This window comes from Callospermophilus lateralis, chromosome 10 (assembly GCF_048772815.1).
Source record: "Callospermophilus lateralis isolate mCalLat2 chromosome 10, mCalLat2.hap1, whole genome shotgun sequence".
In the NCBI taxonomy this organism is placed as follows: Eukaryota; Metazoa; Chordata; class Mammalia; order Rodentia; family Sciuridae; genus Callospermophilus; species Callospermophilus lateralis.
The window spans coordinates 64,045,756-64,071,922 of NC_135314.1; the positions used below are offsets into that span (position 1 = coordinate 64,045,756).

Here is a 26,167-nt window from a genome sequence, read left to right on the forward strand (position 1 = left end):
TTGTTTATAATTGGTTTTCAGCAAGTTGATTATAATGTGTCTTGGTGTGGTTTTGCTGTGTGTTTATGTTTATCCTGAGTTTCATTGAACTTCTTGCTCTGTGGGCCTTTAATGTTCATCAGATCTTAATTTTTTTCCTGCTATTTCTTCATATATTGTTCTGTCCTCCTCCCCACTGGAACAACAATTTAATGTCTTTTAGACTGGCTGTGGTTTTTATTCCACATGTCACTGAGACTCTGTTCAGGTTCTCTTATTTTTTTCTAGTTCTTTTTCTTTCTATGCATATTTGGAGATAGATTCTATTGCTTTCAAGCTCACTGTCTTTCGTTTGTAGTATTTAATCTTCTATTAATGCTTTCTAGGGAAAATTTCAATTTCTGTTTTGTAGTTTTAATCTCTAAAAATCCCATTAAGTCTTCCATTTCTCATTATACTCTCTCCTGTGCATTAAACTATAACAATAGTTTTTTCCAGATCCTGTCTACTAATTCCATCAACCTTATCATTTTTGGAATTACTTCAATTGCCTGATTTTTCTCCCAGCTTTAGTTGACAATATCCCATGACATTGTGAATTTTAGTTTTTTGTTTGTTTGTTTGCTTTTGGTACTGAGGATTTAACTCAGGGGCACTTTCCCACTGAGCCACATCCCCAGCCCTTTTTAATATTTTATCTAAAGATAGGGTCTTGCAAGTTGCTCAGGGCCTTGCCAAGTTGCTGAGGCTGGCTTTAAACTTGCAATCCTCCTACTTCAGCCTCCCAAGCCGCTGGGATTTCAGGCACATGCCACTGTGCCCAGCAGAATTTTATGATTTTGAATGCTGAATTTTGTTGCATTTCATGAAACTGTTATGGTCTAGGCTATATGGGCAATTAACCAAACAGACTCCATTTTGCTCTGAGACTCCACATCATGTAAGACATGCTTCTTCCAGGGCCAGGGTTCTGGCTCAGTGGTAGAGTGCTTGCCTAGCATTTGTGAGACACTGGGTTCTATCCTGGGAACCACATAAAAATAAACAAATAAAATAAAGGTATTGTGTCCATCTACAACTACAAAAATATTGGGGGAAAAAACACAAGAAATTGCTTCTCCCAGGGGAAACCCCACCTCTGTACCAATCAACAGTTGCTTAGCATAGCATGTTTGACAACACAAAATGGCAATTCTTATACTATGTAAAAATGTTCCCTCTTTTTTTTTTCTTGGACAATGAACCCTATCAGAGATTGATTGTCTAGATGTTAATAACATTTCTTTAACTTGTATACAACTAGGGACGTTTTGGCCCCCTATCTTTTCTGCTTATGATCTTAGATCTCAAGATGTTTGTTTATGGTTTTGAATCATAGCAATAGCCACTTATATTTTAATATGATTTTGGACTATAAAAGATGTACTCAAACCATGGGACGGGGTTGAAGGATGTAGACTTGCAACCTACCTCTGACTGCCAACTGGTGAATAAAGTTTCTGTCTCCTGCTTTAAGATCGACTTGGTGATTTATTTGCAATCTCAACTTAACAAAAGTATTTTTGAATCTTTTCTGAGAAGTTATCACTTGTAGATTAGTTTAGAGTAGTATCACTTCTAAGGCAAGGCTCTTTTGTTATCACTACTGAATGTTCTTTGTATCCAACAAGGCTTCTTTCCTCTGGCTGATTGGGATTCAAGCTTATTAATCCTCATAAAAAAAATCCATGAAATAGTACCATAGAGATAGTTAGTGATACTCCATTAAGCATTCTTCCTTTTTTTCTCCATAATTTTTACTGCATATGAAATGGGGTTCTTGCCTATGTTATCCAGTGCTTTATTTTCTTTCTTTTCTTTTTTTTTTTTTTTTGGTGCTGAGAAGCAAACCCAGGGCCTCACACATGCTAGGCAGATGCTCTAACACTGAGCTGTATTACCAGTCCTTCAACTTTTGATTTTTATGAATATTTTAACTCCTTCTTTATTATACAGAGATGAAATTTGATAATTCATGCACACATTTTTTTCAAAAATACAAAATTTCAACTCAACTATAAAGAAAAGTGCTTTGTCATACAATAATATTTAATTCAATAAATAAATATGCAGACATTTCTACAAAAGAAAATATAATTGATATAGATACTTATGTCTATAGTTAGACTTATTAGGAACCTAAGAGTCAATGCAAAACTAGTGTGTTGAAGGGCAACTCTAAAATATGTGATCAAAGACATCATATCCTGAAATGGTGAACAACCCTTGAATAACTTCCCTCAGGAAACAAAATACAATCTTCACTCCACTGAGCTTCATTCCCCAGCCCTTCCTTATATTCCTGAAAAATCAGTTTATATTAACACCTTGTAAAAATACATGTTAAAAAAAGGATTAGTTGCAGGTACACATAATTTAAACAAGTGTTTAGCTTATAAGAATGTCTTATAGGACATGTGAAATTTATGGAGGGTACAGGGTGATTCTTCATTCCTTCACACTTCAAAATATCTATCATTTCTGGCCCTGCCCATTAAATATCATTAGCAAAGAGATCCCCACCCAACAAACACACACACACACACACACACACACACACACACACACATGCTCTCTCTCATTGTTCATTTTTAAAACCCTCATGAATTTCCAAAATGTTCCTTGAGTGATATCACTATCACCGAGAAACCCCAATCTTTATCTTGGTACATGGCTGCTTGGAAGAAAGGCTACATTTTCCAATTTCCTTTGCAGATAACAAAGTACTGACCAAGATGTGTTAGTATAAATGTCTTAAAAGGGAAAGAACATTTTTTTCTCCTGTTTTCTTCTCTGCATGGCTGGAATGTGGTATGTAGGTTTGATGGAAGACTTAGCAGCCATCTTAGACTTTGATAAGGTTCAGGACTTTCTTTTCTTTTTATTAATTTTTTTAGTTGTAGATGGACACAATACCTTTATTTTTTAATTTAATTTGTTTATGTGGTGCTAGGGATTGAACCCAGTGCTAGGCAAGCACTCTACCACTGAGCCACAACCCCAATCCCAGACTCAGGACTTTCTACCCCCCAATTATTTTAAGCAGAATTTGAGAAAACCATAGAAGCAGGAAGATCTTTCTAACCTCTTCTTACCCTTCTTCCCTGAAGCAGGTCATAAAATCTTGGAAGGATGCTCTGATTTTCCAAAGAAGCACATTAGAAGAATCTCAGGTGCTCTCTCTGAATCTGCAGCCAAGGAGCATGCAGCCTTCAGAAACAATGCTGAACAAATGGGTTGTTAAGTTTCCTCCAGTTTATTACTGTTAGATCATAACCTATCATCTCCACTTTATATCAAACCTAACACAAAAATTCAGGTCTTAACTGTTTCTTCATGTCTTTGTTTGCCTCTGGTACTGGGATTGAACCCAGAGATGTTTTCCACTGAGCTTCATTCCCCAGCCCTTCTTAATTTTTTTTAGATTTATTTTTGAGACAGGGTCTTGCTTATTTGCTTAGGGGCTTGCTAAGCTACTGAGGCTGGCTTCCAACTTGGGATCCTCCTGTCTCAGCCTCCCAAGTCATTGAGATTATAGGTGTGGACCACCACACCCAACTTTTTGTTTGCTTTTGAAGATTCTCATACTATGTAAAACTTACATTAAATATATTTGTTTGGTTTTTTTCGTTGTTAATCTGTCTCTCGTTATATGGACTATAACTGTAAACCTAGGATGGACAGAGAAAAAAATATATATATACATAAACATTTTCCCCTACAGTCTAGAGGATGGAAGATGTGTTGAGGATAAAGAACAAACTTGAAAGATGGCTGCGAAGGGAGTGCATCAACTCCGTGTACTGCGTCACTGTGAGGGAAAATGACGAGTTAGAACGGCTAAAAGCTATCTTGTTAGGAATTTCCAGCAAAATTGGGGTGCTCCAAAACCTAGTGGAACGACTTTCATCGCACAAGGATCAGCTTCGGGGGCTCAAACGCGAGCGATCTGTCCATATGGAGGGTCATGCTGCTTGTTTGGCAGATCGCCCCTCGGCTGGAGTCTGCGGCGCGCGCTGGGAAACGACGGGCTGGCGGTGCAGAGATACAGCGATGCTGATTCTGTGGGCTCCTGCCAGCTATGCATTTGCTGAGCTCGGAGCTGAATTCTGGGTTTGAGACGGGGAAGGAAACGGTCCAGTTCGGTTTTCCACACCGGTCTGACCACGGAGGAAGCCAGCGGCCACCATCTTGGAGAGCTGACGTCACCATCCTTGTTTTCGACTGATCGCAGCTCTTTCAGCTATAGAACAGGTAATTTCAGGCTGACAATTGTCTGCGTCTCGCAGACAAATTGCTCAGACTTAGTGCTAAATAACCCGCGTAAACTGCTTCTTGGAGCCTGCTCCTATCAGAACACGCACTGAGCCCGGAGCGGCCGAGTTCCGGCTCCCAGAGCTGCTCTGGCCCAGGGCTATAGAACCCGCGGAAACTGCTTCTTGGAGCCTGCTCCTGTCGGAGCATGCACCAAGTCCGGAGAGGCCGAATTCTGGCTCCCGGAACTGCTCTGGCCCAGGGATAAAGAACCCGCAGAATCTGTTTCTCGGTCCGGGTCCTGCTGAATACTGTGGAGGCCAGAGGGGCGGAGCAGAGCTGCCGCCGGAGTCTGGAACAGGCCCAGCGACCCGCCGGCGTGGTGTCGCGTCGCCCAGGCTAGAGCTGGGGCCGAACAGAGCCGCCGCCCACGCCCAGAACAGGCCCAGTGACCTGCCGGCGTGGCAGTCACATCACCCCATTTGGAGTAGGGGCAGAGCAGAGCCGCTTCCCGTGCCTGGAACAGGCCCAGCGACCCGCAGGCATGGTAGTCACGACACCCCAATTGGAGTAGGGGCAGACCAGAGCCGCTGCCCGCGCCTGCAAGGTAGTCAGATCTGCGACTGACTGGCAGAACAGGCCCAGGGGTTCGCGGACGTGGTAGACACGTCACACCAATTGGAGGAGGGGCAGAGCAGAACCGCCGCCTGCGCCTCCAAGGTAGGCAGACCTGCGACCGACCGGCAGAACAGTCCCAGCGGCCCACCAGCGTGGTAGACAGATCACCCCAATTGGAGGAGGAGCAGAGCCGCCGCCCACCCCTGCAAGGGAGACTTTTCAACTATACAAGAGAAATATAAATATATAGGGGGAAAATTTCAAAAACACAACAGTTTCACCAAGCAGAAAGAAACTCGAGCAATATGAAAAGACAAGGAAAGAAAGGACCACAAGCAATGCAGGTCAACTCAACTTTAGAAGAGGTAATAGCTGCAGCAGATGGAATGTCAGATAAAAAATTCAGGATATACATGCTGCAGATGATCTGGAGTCTCAAGGAAGACATTAGACAGCAAAATCAGACAATGAAACAACACTTCGACCACTTCGACAATGTATTACATAAACAAATCCAAGAAGCAAAAGATCAACTATACAGGGAGATAGAGGTAATAAAAAACAAACAAACAGAAATCCTAGAAATGCAGGAAGCAATAAACCAACTTAAAAACTCAATTGAGAATACTACCAGCAGAGTAGAACACTTAGAAGATAGAACATCAGACAATGAAGACAAAGTATTTCAACTTGAAAAGAACATAGACAGCTCAGCAAAACTGTTAAGAAACCATGAGCAGAACATCCAAGAAATATGGGATAATATAAAGAGACCAAACTTAAGAGTCATTGGGATACAGGAAGGTATAGAGGTCCAAACCAAAGGAATGAGCAACCTATTCAATGAAATAATACGAGAAAACTTCCCAGACTTGAAGAATGAGACAGAATCCCAAATCCTAGAAGCATACAGGACGCCGAATGTGCAAAATCATAAGAGATCCACACCTAGACACATTATAATGAAGATGCCCAACATACAGAATAAGGAGAGAATTTTAAAAGCTACAAGAGAAAGGAAGCAGATTACATTTAGGGGTAAACCAATCAGGATAACAGCTGATCTTTCAACACAGACTCTGAAAGCTAGAAGATCCTGGAATAACATATTTCAAACACTGAAAGAAAATGTGTTCCAACCAAGAATCATGTATCCAGCGAAATTAAGCTTCAGGATGGAAGATGAAATTAAAACCTTCCACGATAAACAAAAGTTAAAAGAATTTGCAGCTAGAAAACCATGTCTTCAAAACATCCTCGGAAAAACATTACAGGAAGAGGAAATGGAAAATAACAATGAAAACCAACAGTGGGAGGTAGGACAGTAAAGGGGGGGAAAATAATCAAAAAGGAAAACAAACCATGTTTAGTAACATAAATAAACAAATATGGCTGGAAGAACAACCCATATCTCAATAATAACCCTAAATGTTAATGGCTTAAACTCACCAATCAAGAGACACAGGCTAGTAGAATGGATCACAAAACAAGACCCAACAATATGCTGCCTACAGGAGACGCATTTGATAGGAAAAGACATAAATAGATTGAAGGTGAAAGGTTGGGAAAAATCATATCACTCATATGGACTTCGGAAACAAGCAGGAGTGTCCATACTCATATCAAATAAAATAGATTTCAAGCCAAAGTTAATCAAAAGGGATAAAGAGGGACACTACATACTGCTCAAGGGAACCATACACCAACAAGACATAACGATAGTTATGGGGCATAAATATATATGCCCCAAATAATGGTGCAGCTATCTTCATCAAGCAAACTCTTCTCAAGTTTAAGAGTCTAATAGACCACCATACAATAATCATGGGAGACTTCAACACACCTCTCTCACCACTGGACAGATCTTCCAAACAAAATTTGAATAAGGAAACTATAGAACTCAATAACACAATTAATAACCTAGACTTAATTGATATATATAGAATGTACCACCCAACATCAAGCAGTTACACTTTTTCTCAGCAGCACATGGATCCTTCTCAAAAATAGATCATATATTATGTCACAGGGCAACTCTTAGACAATATAAAGGAGTGGAGATAATACCATGCATCTTATCTGATCATAATGGAATGAAACTGAAAATCAACGATAAAAGAAGGAAGGAAAAAACATGCATCACTTGGAGAATGAACAATAGGTTACTAAATGATCAATGGGTTATAGAAGACATCAAGGAAGAAATTAAAAAATTCTTAGAGATAAATGAAAGCACAGACACAACATATCAGAATCTATGGGACACATTGAAAGCAGTTATAAGAGGAAAATTCATTGCTTGGAGTTCATTCCTTAAAAAAAGAAAAAACCAACAAATAAATGATCTCATACTTCATCTCAAAATCCTAGAAAAAGAAGAGCAAAACAACAGCAAAAGAAGTAGAAGGCAAGAAATAATTAAAATCAGAGCTGAAATTAATGAAATCGAAACAAAAGAAACAATTGAAAAGATTGACAAAACTAAAAGTTGGTTCTTTGAAAAAATAAATAAAATCGACAGACCCTTAGCTATGCTAATGAAGAGAAGAAGAGAGAGAAATCAAATTACTAGCATACAGGATGAAAAAGGCAATATCACAACAGACACTTCAGAAATACAGAAGATTATCAGAAACTATTTTGAATCCTTATACTCCAATAAAATAGAAGATAGTGAAGGCAACGATAAATTTCTTAAGTCATGTGACCTGCCCAGATTGAGGCAGGAGGATATAGACAACCTAAACAGACCAATATCAATTGAGGAAATAGAAGAAACCATCAAAAGACTACCAACTAAGAAAAGCCCAGGACCGGATGGGTATACAGCAGAGTTTTACAAAACCTTTAAAGAGGAACTAATACCAAGCTATTTCAGGAAATAGAAAAAGAGGGAGAACTTCCAAATTCATTCTACGAGGCCAACATCACCCTGATTCCTAAACCAGACAAAGACACTTCAAAGAAAGAAAACTACAGACCAATATCTCTAATGAACCTAGATGCAAAAATCCTCAATAAAATTCTGGCGAATCGGATTCAAAAACATATCAAAAAAATTGTGCACCATGATCAAGTAGGATTCATCCCTGGGATGCAAGGCTGGTTCAATATACGGAAATCAATAAACGTTATTCACCACATCAATAGACTTAAAAATAAGAACCATATGATCATCTCAATAGATGCAGAAAAAGCATTCGACAAAGTACAGCATCCCTTTATGTTCAAAACGCTAGAAAAACTAGGGATAACAGGAACTTACCTCAACATTGTAAAAGCAATCTATGCTAAGCCTCAGGCTAGCATCATTCTGAATGGAGAAAAATTGAAGGCATTCCCTCTAAAATCTGGAACAAGACAAGGATGTCCTCTCTCACCACTTCTGTTCAACATAGTTCTCGAAACACTGGCCAGAGCAATTAGACAGACGAAAGAAATTAAAGGCATAAAAATAGGAAAAGAAGAACTTAAATTATCACTATTTTCAGATGACATGATTCTATACCTAGCAGACCCAAAAGGGTCTACAAAGAAACTATTAGAGCTAATAAATGAATTCAGCAAAGTGGCAGGATATAAAATCAACACGTATAAATCAAAGGCATTCCTGTATATCAGCGACAAATCCTCTGAAATGGAAATGAGGACAACCACTCCATTCACAATATCTCCCCAAAAAATAAAATACTTAGGAATCAACCTAACAAAAGAGGTGAAAGACTTATACAATGAAAACTACAGAACCCTAAAGAGAGAAATAGAAGAAGATCTTAGAAGATGGAAAAATATACCCTGTTCATGGATAGGCAGAACTAACATCATCAAAATGGCGATACTACCAAAAGTTCTCTATAGGTTTAATGCAATGCCAATCAAAATCCCAATGGCATTTCTTATAGAAATAGAGAAAGCAATCATGAAATTCATATGGAAAAATAAAAGACCCAGAATAGCAAAAACAATGCTAAGCAGGAAGGGTGAATCAGGCGGTATAGCGATACCAGACTTCAAACTATACTACAGAGCAATAGTATCAAAAACAGCATGGTACTGGTACCAAAACAGGCGGGTGGACCAATGGTACAGAATAGAGGACACAGAAACCAATCCACAAAACTACAACTATCTTATATTTGATAAAGGGGCTAAAAGCATGCAATGGAGGAAGGATAGCATCTTCAACAAATGGTGCTGGGAAAACTGGAAATCCATATGCAACAAAATGAAACTGAATCCCTTTCTCTCGCCATGCACCAAAGTTAACTCAAAATGGATCAAGGAGCTTGATATCAAATCAGAGACATGGCGTTTGATAGAAGAAAAAGTTGGCTACGATCTACATACTGTGGGGTCGGGCTCCAAATTCCTCAATAGGACACCCATAGAACAAGAGTTAATAACAAGAATCAACAAATGGGACTTACTCAAACTAAAAAGTTTTTTCTCAGCAAAAGAAACAATAAAAGAGGTAAATATGGAGCCTACATCCTGGGAACAAATCTTTACTCCTCACACTTCAGATTGAGCCCTAATATCCAGAGTATACAAAGAACTCAAAAAATTAGACAACAAGATAACAAATAACCCAATCAACAAATGGGCCAAAGACCTGAACAGACACTTCTCAGAGGAAGACATACAATCAATCAACAAGTACATGAAAAAATGCTCACCATCCCTAGCAGTCAGAGAAATGCAAATCAAAACCACCCTAAGATACCATCTCACTCCAGTAAGATTGGCAGCCATTAGGAAGTCAAACAACAACAAGTGCTGGCGAGGATGTGGGGAAAAGGGTACACTTGTTCATTGTTGGTGGGACTGCAAATTGGTGCAGCCAATCTGGAAAGCAGTATGGAGATTTCTTGGAAAGCTGGGAATGGAACCACCATTTGACCCAGCTATTCCCCTTCTCGGTCTATTCCCTAAGGACCTAAATAGAGCATGCTACAGGGACACTGCTACATCGATGTTCATAGCAGCACAATTCACAATAGCAAGACTGTGGAACCAACCTAGATGCCCTTCAATAGACGAATGGATAAAAAAAAATGTGGCATTTATACACAATGGAGTATTACTCTGCATTAAAAAATGACAAAATCATAGAATTTGGAGGGAAATGGATGGCATTAGAGCAGATTATGCTAAGTGAAGCCAGCCAATTCCTAAAAAACAAATGCCAAATGTCTTCTTTGATATAAGGAGAGTAACTAAGAACAGAGTAGGGACGAAGAGCATGAGAAGAAGATTAACATTAAACAGGGATGAGAGGTGGGAGGGAAAGGGAGGGAGAAGGGAAATTGCATGGAAATGGAAGGAGACCCTCAGGGTTATACAAAATTGCATACAAGAGGTAGCGAGGGGAAAGGGGAAAATAATACAAGGGGGAGATATGAACTGCAGTAGAGGGGGTAGAGAGAGAAGAGGGGAGGGGAGGGGAGGGGAGGGGGATAGTAAAGGATAGGAAAGGCAGCAGAATACAACAGACACTAGTATGGCAATATATAAATCAATGGAAGTGTAACTCTGTGATTCTGCAATTTGTATACGGGGTAAAAATGGGAGTTCATAACCCACTTGAATCAAAGTGTGAAATATGATATATTAAGAACTATGTAATGTTTTGAACAACCAACAATAAAAAAAATAAATAATAATAAAAAAAAGAACAAACTTGAATATCCAAAGATAATGTATTCATCTTCCTCATCCTGAGTGCTTTCACTTATATGAAACAAATAAACCTCAAACTTATTCTAACCAAATTATTTTCAAATTTTGTCACTCAGACTGAACCTAATCCTAATTAAAACAGTTTTTTTTTTTTTTTTTTACCATCTCTATTTGGCAGATGAAAAAACTCAGAGGTTAAGTTGATTGTTCAAGGTCACATATCTAGGAAGTAGCTGAGCTGGGATTGAAAATGTCAGTCTAGAGTTTGTGCTCTTGCCCACCATGATATTTTGTCTCTGCTATTAGAAAAAGAGGAAAATGCTCAGCAGAAAAGGAGCAGTTGATGATATTTTAAAGAGTAGGTAGCTGGGCTTGGTGGTAAACACCTGTCATCCCAACAATTCAGGAGCCTGAAGCAGGAGGATCGTGAGTTCAAAGCCAGCATCAGCAATGGGGAGAAGCTGAACAACTCAATGAGACCCTGTCTCTAAATAAAATACAAGTAGGGCTGGGGACGTGGCTCTGCAGTCAAGTGCCCCTGAGTTCAATCATTAGTACCCAAAAAACAACAACAAAAAGAATAGGTAATTGTTAGAACGAAGTTCTTAGGAGGTGATAGGGATGGTAATGAGAATATTTATAAAGTTCTAAAGAAAAATTTGCACATTCATAAACATTAAATTTAAACATTTTATGAAACTGTGAATTAGGGTTGCTTTTTTTTTTCAAAAGAGCAAGTCTATCTTTCTTGCTTTCTCCTATTGTTTATAGAGTTATTTAAATGACATGTAATTTAAAAATCTGCAGTTCCTAAAATTTCAATTGATACTGCTTATACTTTAACCCAATTTGCTTTAAAGTCAAAGTTAATGTTTCCCCTCTACTCAATGTATAGACTTCATAGCCTGTGTTTCTGCTTACCAAGTCCCTGAGATTAATTTAATTTTCTTATAAAAGTAAATTTTGCTGGGTGTGGTGGCATATATCTATAATCCCAGCAACTGCAGAGCCTGAGACAGGATGATCACAAGTTCAAGGCCAGCCTCAGCAATTTAGTGAGACCCTAAAAAAGAATTGGGGATATAATTCAGTGATACAGGACCACTGCCCTCAATCCCCAGTACCCCTGCCACACATAAATATTCTATTAATTTTGAAGTACTCACTTCTTGATGAGTTTCTATATGTAATTAGGTCAACATTTACCTGAGATCCATTTGTAAAAGTATTCAGCAAACACATTTCACCTGATGCTAAAACAGTGAGCCCAGTTTTTAACTTAAAAGCAGGGTTGCTAAAATATTTTTCATGTGGAGACTTACTTTCATGATTCTTGTCATATCTTCTTACTGTATGTGGTTTTCTGTACCTATTTTTTTTTAATGACTCTCTTTAGAGAACTTTGTTATTGTAGTCCTAGAAAACTAATACATTGGGTCATTACATTCATCTGCTATGGTGATGAGAGTTCATTCTTTTCAAAATTTTTGCTCAGAATGAAATGCCAGTTTCATCATTTCAACACCTCAGTTTAAAAAGAATCAGTGTGCAAATAAAATTTGTTAAAAATATTAGAGATGGCTCACTTTAAAAATATTGAATTGTTTAGCTTCTTTCCTGAGCAAATCCTTAAAATCATGGATTTAAAATACTAAGTGACTGCCCCTCTGTATTACAGTTTATACTGCTCATCTGTCTCCTAAGCAAAGAGAGTAGTATTGTAGACTCCCCTGTGAGTGAAGATTTGCACAGCCACTGACAGGAGTGTGCTCAGCAGGTAGCTCCTTTTAGACCTGCAGATGCTAATGACCTTGGAGTCCAAGGTCACATCTTCACAGGCAGCTTGAACATGGGAACCAAGACAGACAAGGGTAAACAGGCCTGATCATTTCAGGCTGATAAGAATCAGCTCTGGCAGTATTTGCTTCAGAGCTTTCTCCCCCAGGAGTGACTAAGACTAGGTCAAGCCTGCTTTGTACTTTGACTTCTCTGCCTAACCCTACTTTTGCCCTTCCTTTCTAAATTGTGGATTCTTAATTAGCAGTTTATATCTCAGTCTCCATCTCAGGACCTGTACCCAAAGAACCTAACCATCAATACCATACTTGGGGAAATACTGTCCTCAATATTTTTAAGGGCAACTGTCAAAAAGACTTTATAAAGACTTTAAAATGCAGCACGCAATTTAAAAATAAAAGCCATGAATGTGATTTTATGTGACTGAAGGCAATTTAGGGGTTTTATACAAGGTATCCCAAAACTCTTAGTGCAATTTTAAGTCATCAAATAAATGCTAAATGTACTAGCTATTTGGGAGTCATAAAAATACTAGAGCTATTCAGACAGTAGTTAAAAATTGAACCAAGAAAATTATTATGAAGGATTTAAAAAAAAAAAGAAATTTTGAATCCCAGGACAAATGTTGTTTTTAAAAATTGGAATCAAATTATACTTTTTGTAATTCACAAACTAAGCCTCAAACATATTTCAGAATTTGATTCCTTTTAAAAATGCCCTGCATATAGAGAAATGGGCAGAAGAGAAACTGCTGTAAAAGAATCATGTTTGAAATCCATAGGCATAACTATAATTACTGCTTAAATTTCATGATTTAGGAAAACTGTCCTACTGCCAGCCTATTCTGAGTCTAGGAGACTCAATACATGTGAATCAGCAGAGTACTGTTTAAGGCTGGTATCAAGGAATGTCTTAAAGGATAAATGGCTCAATGAAATCTTTTAATGCTGAAATTATGATAAAACTAGTTAGGTTTTGGAAGAACACTTATTTACACTTGATTCTCTTATGTTATCTTTTATAGCTAAGCATTGAATAAAGATATCTGTTTCTCAAAACTTGCCCTAATGGTAAGAATTACCTGGAATTCTTTTTGTTGTTGTTTTTATTATTATTATTTTTGGAAGGGGTAGGGTGAGTATTGGGGATTGAACTCAGGGGCACTCAACCACTGAGCCACATCCCCAGCCCTATTTTGTATTTTATTTAGAGACAGGGTCTCACTAAATTGCTTAGGGCCGTTCTAAATTGCTGAGGCTGGCTTTGAACTCACAATCCTCCTGTCTCAACCTCCTGAGTTGCTGGGATTACAAGTGTGTGCAACTACACCCACAACCTGGAATGTTTATAAAATTGATTCACCTACTCTTCTCCTAGATGTCAGAATTCAATTCAAATAAAGATGTTATTATTATTTCAAGACAAGGACTGAAAATTTGTTTCATTAACACTATCAAATGTACCTCTTGTATTCAGACTAGTTTGGAAAATATTTAATTAAAACATTTAAAATATTAAACCTGCTTTTAGAAAGTCATGCATTGCTGCTTTGAGGGCTGTGATATGTATTTATAAATACCTGAATAATGTTTGTATGCCACTGGCTCTGTGAATAAGACAATAGTTCATACATTCTACAAACATGTGGTCTGATTAGCTTCTCTCTGTTCCAAGAACAGATTATTCTCCAAATCTTCATCAGCTATCCAACAAAAGAAACTACTGATTGCAAAAATACCAGAAACTTCTCAAATTGAAAAATTCAGAGGCTGGGGCTGCAGTTCAGTGGTAGACCACTTGCTAGTAAGAGACCCTGGGTTTGATCCCCAGTAACAAAAAAATTCAAATCTGTCACTGCTGCTAGGAAAGGCAAGTTTAAAAATCAAACAAAAATAAGGTCACTTTTATTACTAGGTAAAACCTAAAAGTATTTTTAAACCACCACAATATATTTCTTATTACAAACTATTTTAAATACTTAGAAATTCATTAATTTAAATCTTTTTTTGTAAACTTCCTAGTGAAGTGTGATATACAATAGAAAAGGACTTAAATCATGTATGTAAATTTTCCTAAAATTTATTACATATTTATGGTGAACCATATTGTATGTGAGGTTTTGCAAAGAGACACACCCATTAGCAGGACTCACGTCAAGAACCAGAACACTACCAATATTCCAGAAGCCCCTTTATGCCACAGTTCTGCTATTAATATCCTCTTCCCCACATCTTGACTTCAAATAGATTTCATTTTTAAATTTTATTTTTAAAAGAGAGAATTTTTTAATATTTATTTTTCAGTTTTCGGTGGATATAACATCTTTATTTTATTTTTATGTGGTGTTGAGGATCAAACCCAGCACCCTGTGCATGCCAGGTGAGCACGTTACCGCTTGAGCCATATCCCCGGCCCTCATTTTTAAATTTTATATAAATAAAATCATACAGTATATTTTGTTTCGCTTCTTTAAACATTATGTCTGTGACATACATGTGTGTTAATGCATTAACTCTTTTCTGTATGTTTCATTATGTAAATATATCACAATTTACTTTAATTCTTCCAAATCACCATTTAAGTAGATTCTAGTTTGGGCTATTACAAATAATGCTACCATGCTAGAGCAGATTATGCTAAGTGAAGCTAGCCAAGCCCTAAAAAACAAATGCCAGATGTCTTCTTTGATATAATGAGAGCAACCAAGAACAGAGCAGGGAGGAAGAGCAGGAGGAAAAGATTAACATTAAGCAGAGTCATGAAGTGGGAGGGAAAGGGAGAGAAAAGGGAAATTGCTTGGAAATGGAAGGAGACCCTCATTGTTATACAAAATTACATTTAAGAGTTTGTGAGGGGAATGGGAAAAAAATAAGGAGAGAAATGAATTACAGTAGATGGGGTAGAGAGAGAAGATGGGAGGGGAGGGGAGGGGGGATAGTAGAGGATAGGAAAGGTAGCAGAATACAACAGTTACTATTATGGTATTATGTAAAAATGTGGATGTGTAACCGATGTGATTCTGAAATCTTTGTAATGTTTTGAATAACCAATAAAAAATAAATAAATAAATAAATAAATAAATCTTTCAAGACTTCTTCAAAAAAAAAAAATAGTGCTACCATGTACATTTTGGTATGTGTCTTTTGGTGAACATGTATGTATGTATTCTGTTGGGATATATTTTTGTTTCTAAATGGGATTCCTGGGTCAACAGGTATTCCTTCTCCCTTAATTTTGTAGATTCTACCAGAATAGTTTCCAAAGTGATTGCACAAATTTACACTTCCACCAATGTTGGGGATGCAAATCAAGTCAAGATGGCGCCTGGCAGTTTGCCAGAAGGAGTGGTTTGTGAAGTAACGCCAGCGAGCCATTAAGATGATGAGGATTCCTTATTGACTGACTGCTGTATCTAGATGATGTTAATTGAGTTAAGCTGTGTGTAATTAGTTGGGTATATGTATCTCTGCTGTCCCGCAGAGAAGCGGCTCCTGCTACCTTGGGTGCCCGCTACTTTGAGTTCTCACTCAGTTCACGCTGAGTTCACTCGCAATAAAGTGGTTCCTGTTTTAATCTTCAAGTTGCTTGTCACCCCCTGGTTATTTGGCCCAGCCGGACTGTGGCACACCAAAAATGTTTTTTAAGTTTCAGTTGCTCAAAAAACTCACCGACAGTTGGTATTTTCTTTCCAATTCAGCCATTCTAGCGTGTATGAAGAAAATTATCATGTTATATTAACTTATTTTTCCTAAGGACTAGAATCTGAGCACCCTTTTCACACAATATGGCCTAAGTCTTATCTATTTATCTTTCAAGATCTGTTTTTCTTTTTAAGGGGTTCTTCTTATATTCTCGAGACAAGTTCTTTATGACATTTATTGTTCATGTTGTTCTTTTCTCTTTAAATACTTCTATATTAATTTGGTAAAAATCATATCTACTTCTGCATTCGTTCTCCTAAACTGACTCAATTGTTAATAATTTCTGAATCACATTGTAAATGAGTCCTTCTACTGTACTACCCATGTCCACCTTGTGTAGCCAGTAATTTTTCTTACTTTTTTCCGATTTATTTTTCTCATCTTTATTCAACTTAACTCCTTGGTTCTGAATAAAAAGTGCAGACACAAGGGAAAGACAGTATGATTTAAGTGCAATCAGACTCTGGAAACCAAAAGAACTGAATTCTCATATAAAGAGCCGTGTTTGACATTGAGCAAATCAACTTAACCTCTCTGGACTCCAAATTCCTCTTTTTTATAATGAAAGGGCTATAAGAAATGATCAAAATCCCCATTAACTTAAGAAGCTATTTACTTTCAGGAGCATTAAAACCCACATTGGTCTATTCATCACCACAATTAGCACATGTATGTGTATACTTTCTGCTCTTTAAAACACATCTTTTCTCCCAGTTTCTTGATCCTTTAAAATAGTGTTTCCTTATTTTGCAGAACAATGGCTTTTCAATTACTGATTGAATAATTCTTTTTTTCCTGGGTTCCTAAGAAGCCTGAAAGAGTTGCTGGTAACATTTCACCGTTCTCTCTTCAGCTATGAGTTATCATTCAGTGCATGCTAACCTAATATCCCAGGGGATTTTGTATGTCCACCAGGCCTCATCTATCTGTATGCATGTGCTGGGAATTATTTTTCCTGTCTTTGTAAGAACAGTTTGCAATGGAAAATTGATAGGAATTGGCCATCAATGATTGGTTAAAGTACTCACAGGTGTAATAATTAAGATGCATGTTCTTCATTTGCTCCCAGAATTCAGCAGCAAGATTGAGTTCCATAGTTCAACAGTATTAATTTATTTAACAATGAATATTTATAATCACTTCTTTTTATTCTGTCCCAATTCTCTACTCCCCTATTGGTGTTTCCTAGGATCATCTCCCAAATAAACTACCTAAACTCAAATACTTGTCTGAGAGTCAACTTCTGAGGAAAACGGAAACTATTAAAACAATGTCCACAGCATTTTATCACACTGACTTTCAAAAGTGAGTTTTCTTCTTCATGCTTTTATGCATAGCAAACCATTAAAACTAATATGAGGAAGATATTGGGATATTACCTAAGGGACTGAAAACTACCCACTTTATAAGGAAGAAGTCTTCCTGTGAATTCCTAAGTATTCCTCTACATAAACATGGCACTCAGTAGGAATATGAAGTTGTCCATTACACCCTGCTTTTTCACTTCTTTGGAAATACAACATTCAAGGAAAATTAAAACATATCCTAAGCTGGCGTGGTGGCACACGGTAGTAATCCCAGTGGCTTGGAGGCTGAGGCAGGAGGATTAAAGACAGACTCAGCAAAAGAAGGTGCAAAGCACCTGAGAGACCCTGTCACAAAATAGGGCTGGAGATGTGGCTCAGTAGTCAAGTGTCCCTCAGAATTCAAACCCCACTACTAAATAAATAAATAAAATTTTAAAAAAAGCATATCCTAGATAACATATTGGATAACTACACAATGAATGTTGTTCATTGCTACATTGGATCTAAAATAATTCAGCTTGCAAAAGCATGAATTATAAGGCTTTGTTCCCTTGCCTCAAACTGAAGTATCACTGATCTCTTTTAATTTACAAGTTAATTTTCAGAAATCCACTTACGTTTCCAATTTAAAGTACCATCAGAATGGATAAAATTCCATGTGCTATATTTTTAAATCATTGTAAGATACAATGATGGGATATCACTTCAGTGATGGCCCCAATTTGGTTTTAGGATCTTAAATAATCTATAAAGAAAATAAATAAAAAATTTAAAAGGTCGTGTTATAATACTAAGTCCATATACAACAAGATGGGATGTTTTCTAGCAGATATCCTGCTACCCAAAAAGAGAAGACAAATAATTTAAATCCATTTTATTCTTTCATAGATTTTAATAATTATACATAACTTTTAACATAAAGATAGTGAAATCTCAAGGATAAGAAGGCAATATATATGGCCTCTTCTATTCATTCTTTAGGATAGACGGAAATTTCCAGAGGATACAGTGTGTGAGATTTAACACTGGAAAAATACATATGAAACTTGTTTCACTGGCTGCACTTAGGACGAGGTACAACACAATAAATATAGAACTGCATAATCTTTTTAAAAGATTGCTGTAACTTTAACACAGCCTTACTAAAGAAATACTATCAGTGACTAATTGGAATTCTACAACATATATGTGAAGGGACACTTACAATGAATATCTGAGCATAGTTTCTCAAGCATCTTCACATTCATACATCAGCATTCTTAAAAGGAGGAAGAATGCATGTTTCAAATTCAGTACAACAGAAAACACACTTGGTCAATTAGTTTCTTCATGTCATTCATTATGATCACAATCCTAGCTTGCTGGTAGATTTAACAGAAGTTTTTGAAATCCTTTTAATTTCCACTAGTCTTAGGACCTCTGGGTAGGAAGTCTCCTACATTGGAAGCAAACTGATTAAGCAGCACCATTAAGTCCACATCTCAACAAATCATTGCATAATTCTTATCTGTCAATATTCTGAAGGGTTAAAAAAAAACGTTCTATGGAAGAATATCTTTCCTGAATAGCAGGCTACTGGAAAATATGTAATCTTCAAGGATTTTCACAAAACTATACCTGAATTCACTACTGAACACATCTTTCTTTAAGAGACCAAAAGAAATGCATTATCCCAAAATTAAATAACATACTGAAGCATAAAATAAATACTTTATTTGTGCTATTACATTGTGTATCAAATCATCAGATATGCTCATGTACACCCTTTCCTTTTCCCAAAAAGGAAGCAATGGTGCCACCTCTATTGGTCAGAAAGAGTAAATGGGAAACTTGCTCTCAGTGCTGTTCTGCAGCGTGCCTTAGTATATGAACACAGAGATTTATTATTTTTAGACATATACTTAAAAGATAGGATGAAATGATCTTTTTTTCACATGACTCAGATTGTGTTACCAGCAGATAAAAGAATTAACTTCATCCCTATTAAACAGAATGGAAACTGTCACACTACTATGGCCATATTCTGAGAAACTCCAAGTCAGAAAAAAAACCCACGAAAGCAATATTCTCTACAATTGGTAAACTGGTTGTTCAAAAATTCAACAAGCAAATAAACATGCAAGCATGTGACATGTTTTTACTTTGTAAAAACATAATGTCACTCTGACCCCAAGAATCACTACAGCCCAGCTGGTTCTTAAAGGGGCAAACGGCCTTTAACCACTACTAAGTATCTTACCTGTGGCACTTTACTGATCATCGCATTGCCACATGATTCTTAAAAACTTAGGCTTCCAAGATGTTTGAGGAAAATAAGTATGTGATATAGATCAAGTTTTCGATGATTGTTTTAATGTAATTTAATGTAGTATATAATAGTCCTTGATACTGAATTTTTTCTAGCAAAATAAAGTATGGTTTAACAAGATGATGTTAGCTAAGTTTGACCACCTGTCTTTTTTTTCATGCTTTGAGAGGGTACTGATTCATATATTATGCTGAGCTCCATGAATATCTTTTTAAAAACAATGTAGTTCCCAATAGCTTCCCATAAATATTCCTGATTTATACTGGGAAAGCAATGCATAATTGGAACATTAACCATCAAAGTTTTTAAAAAGTAAAACATTTCCTGCAAAGTAGTTACTTAGCAAAATGCTAACCTGCAATGACCACATAGATAGTAAGTCATTTCACAAAGTACCTGTCAAAAGGTTTAAAAATATGGCCTTTCATTCTAAATCTACTCAAAGAGAGTATATGCAGTAAGTCCTGTTTACAATTTAATGGAGATGAGGAATGGACAAACCTAGTACAAGGAGGGAGTTCACCCTACATACAGGTTTACAGTAGTGTAGCCATTGTATATCATATTTACTACATTCACCACTTCAGATAAAGTATCAGGGAGGCCCTTCAAACACTGGAGGAAAGGAATGTTTGTTTTGTATAAGACCTACCAAATAAACAGCAAAACAAAAGAAAACACACATAGGCACTAGTCTCAAAGCTGCACAATAAAGAAGCAAAGGGTTTGAGATGAGAAATTCAAGAAAATATACACATATGAGCTTGCTGAGGAATAGGAGGAAAGGAATCACTGTTCTAATCTTCTAAGCTTCGGAATGCATTCTGCATATCTTCAAGAAGTTGTGCATAGTCACCCTTGATCTTTGCTTCACCATCTTTCACTGGATCCTGAAAAAAGATATTAAAAATTCAATTTACCTTTGGAAAATAATTTTCAGAATGTGATAATTTCCTTATATTTAAAAAATTTAGATGCATATGACTGGGTATATATAACTGGAAATTAGTAAAAACAATATATTATTCAAAGTCTGATAGTATCATACTGTGATGCAGAACTGAAATATGGAAAATAAATTTTAAAATATACCATACTTAAAATCCTCATGGAAGGCAATTTAATTGAGTAAAATGTGTACAAGACTTTAAAATGCCCAAAGCTCTCTGACCCAGTAAGAAATGGGTCAGTATGAAAATAAACAAAACCAAGTACATGGTTGTCCATACCAACAGCCAGAAATTTCCTAAATGCCTTGGAAAAATATTACTCTCCCAAAGCATTAAAAAAAAACCCTAGTGATGCTTTTGATACAATAAGCATGTAAATAGAAAAGTTTTCACCTTCAATCACACTACTAGAAATCATTTTTATAGGTTTATTTTTCATCTTTTTCTTAAGTGAATTATTAAAGACAAAATTTAAATCAATTTATATATGAATTTTTTTATAAATTATTTTTTTCACTCTATAATGTATTTCTTCATGTTTTTGGGTATTTGGAAAAAAAAATTAATGCCTTAATATATTTTATCCTATGGATATGGCATAATTGATAGAGTGCTTGCCTAGCATGTATAGGACCCTGAGTTTAATCCCCAGTACTGCAAAACAAAACAAAACAAAAATCTCTGATTTTTTCCTTGGTTCACATATCTCAAAGTGGAATGACAGGACCCAAAGATTGTGAATATTAATTCTTGATATAGTGAATATTTATACAGATTTATATTTTTAATCTATACTGTAAATATACATATATTCTATAAGTTATGTAAAAATTTAATACATTATATATACATGCTGAGAATCATTCTCAGTAGGTAATTAGTAAATATGCCTGAATGTCATGACTTAATTAAATACAATTCAATTGATCAAATATTTTAAAAACAATCTTATACATTTGAGTTTCTACTGGTAATTTAACATAACTACCTATTTTTATCTTGTGGGTCATGTAAAAGTAAAAATGTGTACTACATGATATTTGCAAGAAGTAAATAGAGCAGACATCATTTCAGAAGAACATAGGAGCTAGATGTTAATAGGCACTTGAAGTAAGATAATTGCTGCTCGACAATGAATTTAGCTCTAAATTGCCTGGCAGCTACGACAAAAGAGAAATAGTCAGCATTTATTTTAGATGTGACATACTATAATTTTTTATCACTGGAATTCCTACTTGAATATCACCTCAAGACCTGTTCTGGTTATATACATCCTGAGCATATATGAAAATGATAAAAGCAAGTTTCATACCCCAGGTTTGGGACTCAAACTGTTAAGAGAAAAAAAAAAAAAACTCCTACTAAAAAAGTTATAGCAGAACCAAAATATACCTTGAATTTCATGGAGGAAAGTTTATAGAGGATCTCCCCCATGTGCTCACGGATAATCGACCATGTGATTTTATTGTCACTCTGGGCAGTGGTTTCAACAGCTCTACGGGCCATATCATAAAATGCAATCATGTTGGACAGCATCCCTACTGTCTTGTAGAATGGGCAGAACCTAGGGTAAATGAAGGTCAAAAGAATTAACAAAAACAAATTCCAAAGTGGGTTCATACTTTCAGTATGTAAAACTTTAACTATAAATTACCAGGGAATCAGCTTCTTTATTTAAGTATGCAAACTGCTTATATTTATTAGACGATACATAAGAAAAGAAGAACAATACAAAAGACCAATAATTATTTAAGGAGAATTTTTGGGCAAAGACACCTCAGCACTGGTATGGATGAATATGGAGATATCTATTTTATTTGTTTTAAGGGGGATGTTTATTTTTGTCTGTAAATTTATCAAATAGGAGGGACAATGAAATAATATTGCTACAATATAATGCCCCTCCCAGGATTTGTAGTATTTGTGGTAGGTAAGTAACTCAAATGAAAAATAACTGAGTTGTAAAGACTCCTTTGTGATATTAGTTAAGGTTTAATGAATAATAGGAAGGGAGGAACTGCAAATTGCTGTGAGTTAATAATAGTAGCCTCATTCTCTTTAATGTGTTCATTTTCATTTACTCATACCTTTTTGTAACAAAGAAATAGAGACTGTACGTACACATGAGTAAATATCAATTCAATCACATTTGTCCTTATCAGTCTTCTAACACACTCCTAGACATCTGCATACATAATTTCATGCATAGTCCTATCACACCTTTTCCAAAGATTTTTCCCTAGTTGAGTTATCTTTGTGTAGGCGGTTTGGTTTCTAGAGCTTCTTAAGTTCCCGATTTAACAGATTTCGAAGGCTTACTAACATACTGGCATATTTTCTGCTTGCTCTATGGTCTGATTAATCCTATTTGCTTAGTTCTCTGGTTCTTATGTGGAACCAAATATGATTTGAGGGAGAAAAGCTAGCCTGGGAGAAAAGGGCTCAAATCCTCACAGTTTAAAAGAAATAGGAACTTTCAACATGCCACAGGAGTGGCAGAGACAACAGTGAAAAAAAGCAAGCACTGGGCAGGGGTGAAGGGGCTGGGACTGGCAGCAACAAAGGCTTTAGTGGAAGGAAAAAGATACAGGACTCTTGACAAACAAGGCAGGAAAGAATAACATAATTATCTAAGCGAAGAGTACAAGAGACATGGGTAATGAAAGGAATTAGCAAAGATAGTTTCTAAAGCAGGTAATGATCCCCAGGCTCTGCACACTAAGCCATAATTTAGTCTAATTATAGACGGTTGTATGAGTGAAAATACTGTCATAATTTCACAAATGAGCAAATTGAGAAAAGGTGATGATTTCAACCATTAGATGTCTGCTATGAATTTACAAAATAAACCAATATATTGAGTCAGCATTTATCTGTGTGAGGAAAGAAAGGTTTTAATGTGTAGGTAACTCCTTGCCCAAGCACAACAGAAAATCCTCAAATAAGGAAAGAAAATCAGAAGGGGAGGTGAAGGGGAAGAACTGGGCAATAAAATCGACAAAATTATGTCTGTGCATTTACATATATATCACAATGAATCCTATTATTTTGTATAATTATAATGCCTCAATTAAAAAAAAAAGAAAAATCTGTATAGCCTACCTGTCATAAGGTGTATATCCATTTTGTTGTAGGAAGTCATCTTTGATAAGCTTTGCTACCTCCAGAGTGATTTTATCAGTTTCTGCTAAAGAGGCCTAGAAGAGAAAAAAAAATACATTTTTAGAAATTTTGTTCCATCATGTCGGTACCAATGGTGATAATCAGTTAAGCAAGCAGAAATAATATAATCAACACATAACCCAAAATTTTATTTTCCTGGTACTGGGAATCAAACAGAGGGGTGCTCTACCACTGAGCTACATCCCCAGCCCTTTCTTACTTTTTGAGAAAAGGTCTTGCGCTAAGTTGCTAAGGCTGGTCTTCCTGCCTCAGACTCCCGAGTTGCTGGGATTACAGGGATGTACTAATAAATTTGCTTTATGACTGCATTTGATTGTTCTTGTTTGTGGTTAAAAAGTATATAACATAAAATTTGCCATCTTAACTATTTTTAAGAGCTCAGTTCAGAGGTGTTGTGAAGCCGATTTTCAGAAGTTTTCTATCTTGCAAATCTGAAATCATATGTCGGTAAATAGTAAGCCCCTTCTTCCCTCCTCCAAGATACTGATAACCACCATTCTATTTTATGTTTTTATGAACTTGACTACTTTATTGTAAGAATATCTTTCATACTGCATTATAGTTATACATAAAACTGGGGTTCATTTTGATGTAATCATACATGCATGAAATATCATTTGCTCCATTTCAGTTCCTAATACATCCTCTTTCCCTCTTCTCCCTTCTCCTGTTCCCCAAACTCTACTCAAGTAGTCTTCCTTTCATTATTTATTGTTTTTTTAAATGTTTTTATTAGTGTATTATAGTTACACATAATATTGGGGTTCATTTTGACATAATCATACATGCTCCATTTTAGTCTCTAGTGCGTCCTCTTTCCCTCCCCCATACTCCTTCCTCTACTAATCTTCCCTCTATTCATTTATCCATTTATTCTTAATTGGTGCTTTATAGATACATATGAAGGAGTAATTCACTGTGGTATATTTATACATGCACACAGCAAAATTTTGTCAACTTGATTCTGCATTTCCTCCACCTTCCTGTCTCTCCTCCCTTTCCCTTTTTCCACTCCAATGATCTTTTCCCTTTATGCTTATGATACTCACCCCCCACTTCCCTATCCCCCTTAATTTGTTGTAATTTCTGCATATGAGAGAAAAAATTCACTGACCCTTGATTTTCTTAGTCTGGTTTATTTTACTCAGCATGATGTTATCCATGTCCATGCATTTACCAGCGTATGCCATAATTTCATTCTTCTTTATGACTGAGTGAAACTCTACTGTATATATGCCACATTTTCCTAATTCATTCATTTATTGATGGGCACCTGGGTTGATTCCATTACTTGGCTATTGTGAACTGCACTATTATAAATATTGATATGCCTATATACTATAGTATGCTGATTAGTATGTTGATTTTAGTTTAGGTTTTTTTCCTGCAAAAATAGAAAGGAATGGGATAGATAGGTCATATGATGGTTCCATTCCTAGTTTTTTGAAGAATCTCCATACTACTTTCCAGAGTTGTACTAATTTGCACTCCCACCAACACTATATGAGTGCACCTTTTCCTCTACATTCTCGCCAGCATTATCATTATTTATATTCTTAAAAATTGCCATTCTGATTGGATTCAGATGAAATATCAATGTAGTTTTGATTTGCATATTCCTGTTTGCTAGGAAGTTGAACATTTTTTTCCTGTTTGTTGGCCATTTGTATTTCTTCTTCTGAGAAGTATGAGTTTGTCTACTTTAGATAGTTCTTAAGTGAAATCATAACAGTATTTTTTTAATGAATGGTGTATTCACTTTGCATAATGTCCTCAAGGTTCATTCATGATATAGCCAGAGAAAGGATTTCCTTTTTTAAAAAGGCTGAATAATATCACATTGTATGAACATACCATTTTGTTCATTCATTTATTTATAGATGAACATTTGAGTTGTTTTCACTCCTAGCACTGTTGTGAGAAGGGCTGCTATGAACATGAGAGTACAAACTGAATAATGTTTTTTTTTTTTTTAATTGTTTTTGGTTGTAGATGAACACAATACCTTTATTTACTTTTATGTAGTGCTGAGGATCAAACCCAGTGTCTCACACATGCTAGGCACCGCACTCTACCACTAACCCACAAACCCTGTCCCTGATTAATGTTCTTTTTTTTTTTTTAAAAATACTTCTTCTTATCCTGGTTTATTATTTTAGTTATTTAAATTCTTAGTTTTAAAAATTTCTTGGGAGTTGTGAGAAAGGGACAGGCAAAGTTAATTGCATTCTTCTATTATTTGTATGTATTAAGTTTCTTAGGTAAGGATCGGGTCTTCTTTTTTAAAAAAAAAATCCCTTCTATCTCATATCCCTTCTTCAATCACAGGTAAATATTAAAATGTGTTTTATG

The 26,167-nt window shown here is 36.2% G+C and overlaps 2 protein-coding genes across 2 annotated transcripts in view; one reads left to right on the forward strand and one right to left on the reverse strand.

The window, feature by feature from the left end:
- Positions 1-17,340, forward strand: part of LOC143407842 (uncharacterized) — a 132,311-nt gene extending 114,971 nt beyond the window's left edge. The window contains exon 3 of the mRNA XM_076867014.2: positions 17,257-17,340. The gene's annotated coding sequence lies outside the window, so the exon portion shown is untranslated. The remainder of the gene's footprint in view (positions 1-17,256) is intronic.
- An 893-nt stretch (positions 17,341-18,233) lies between these two features.
- Positions 18,234-26,167, reverse strand: part of Atp6v1a (ATPase H+ transporting V1 subunit A) — a 56,459-nt gene continuing 48,525 nt past the window's right edge. The window contains exons 14-16 of the mRNA XM_076868119.2: positions 23,735-23,829; positions 22,025-22,196; positions 18,234-20,572 (exon numbers count right to left, since the gene is read on the reverse strand). Coding sequence (XP_076724234.1) covers positions 20,480-20,572; positions 22,025-22,196; positions 23,735-23,829 — 360 coding nt within the window. The 3' untranslated portion in view covers positions 18,234-20,479. The remainder of the gene's footprint in view (positions 20,573-22,024; positions 22,197-23,734; positions 23,830-26,167) is intronic.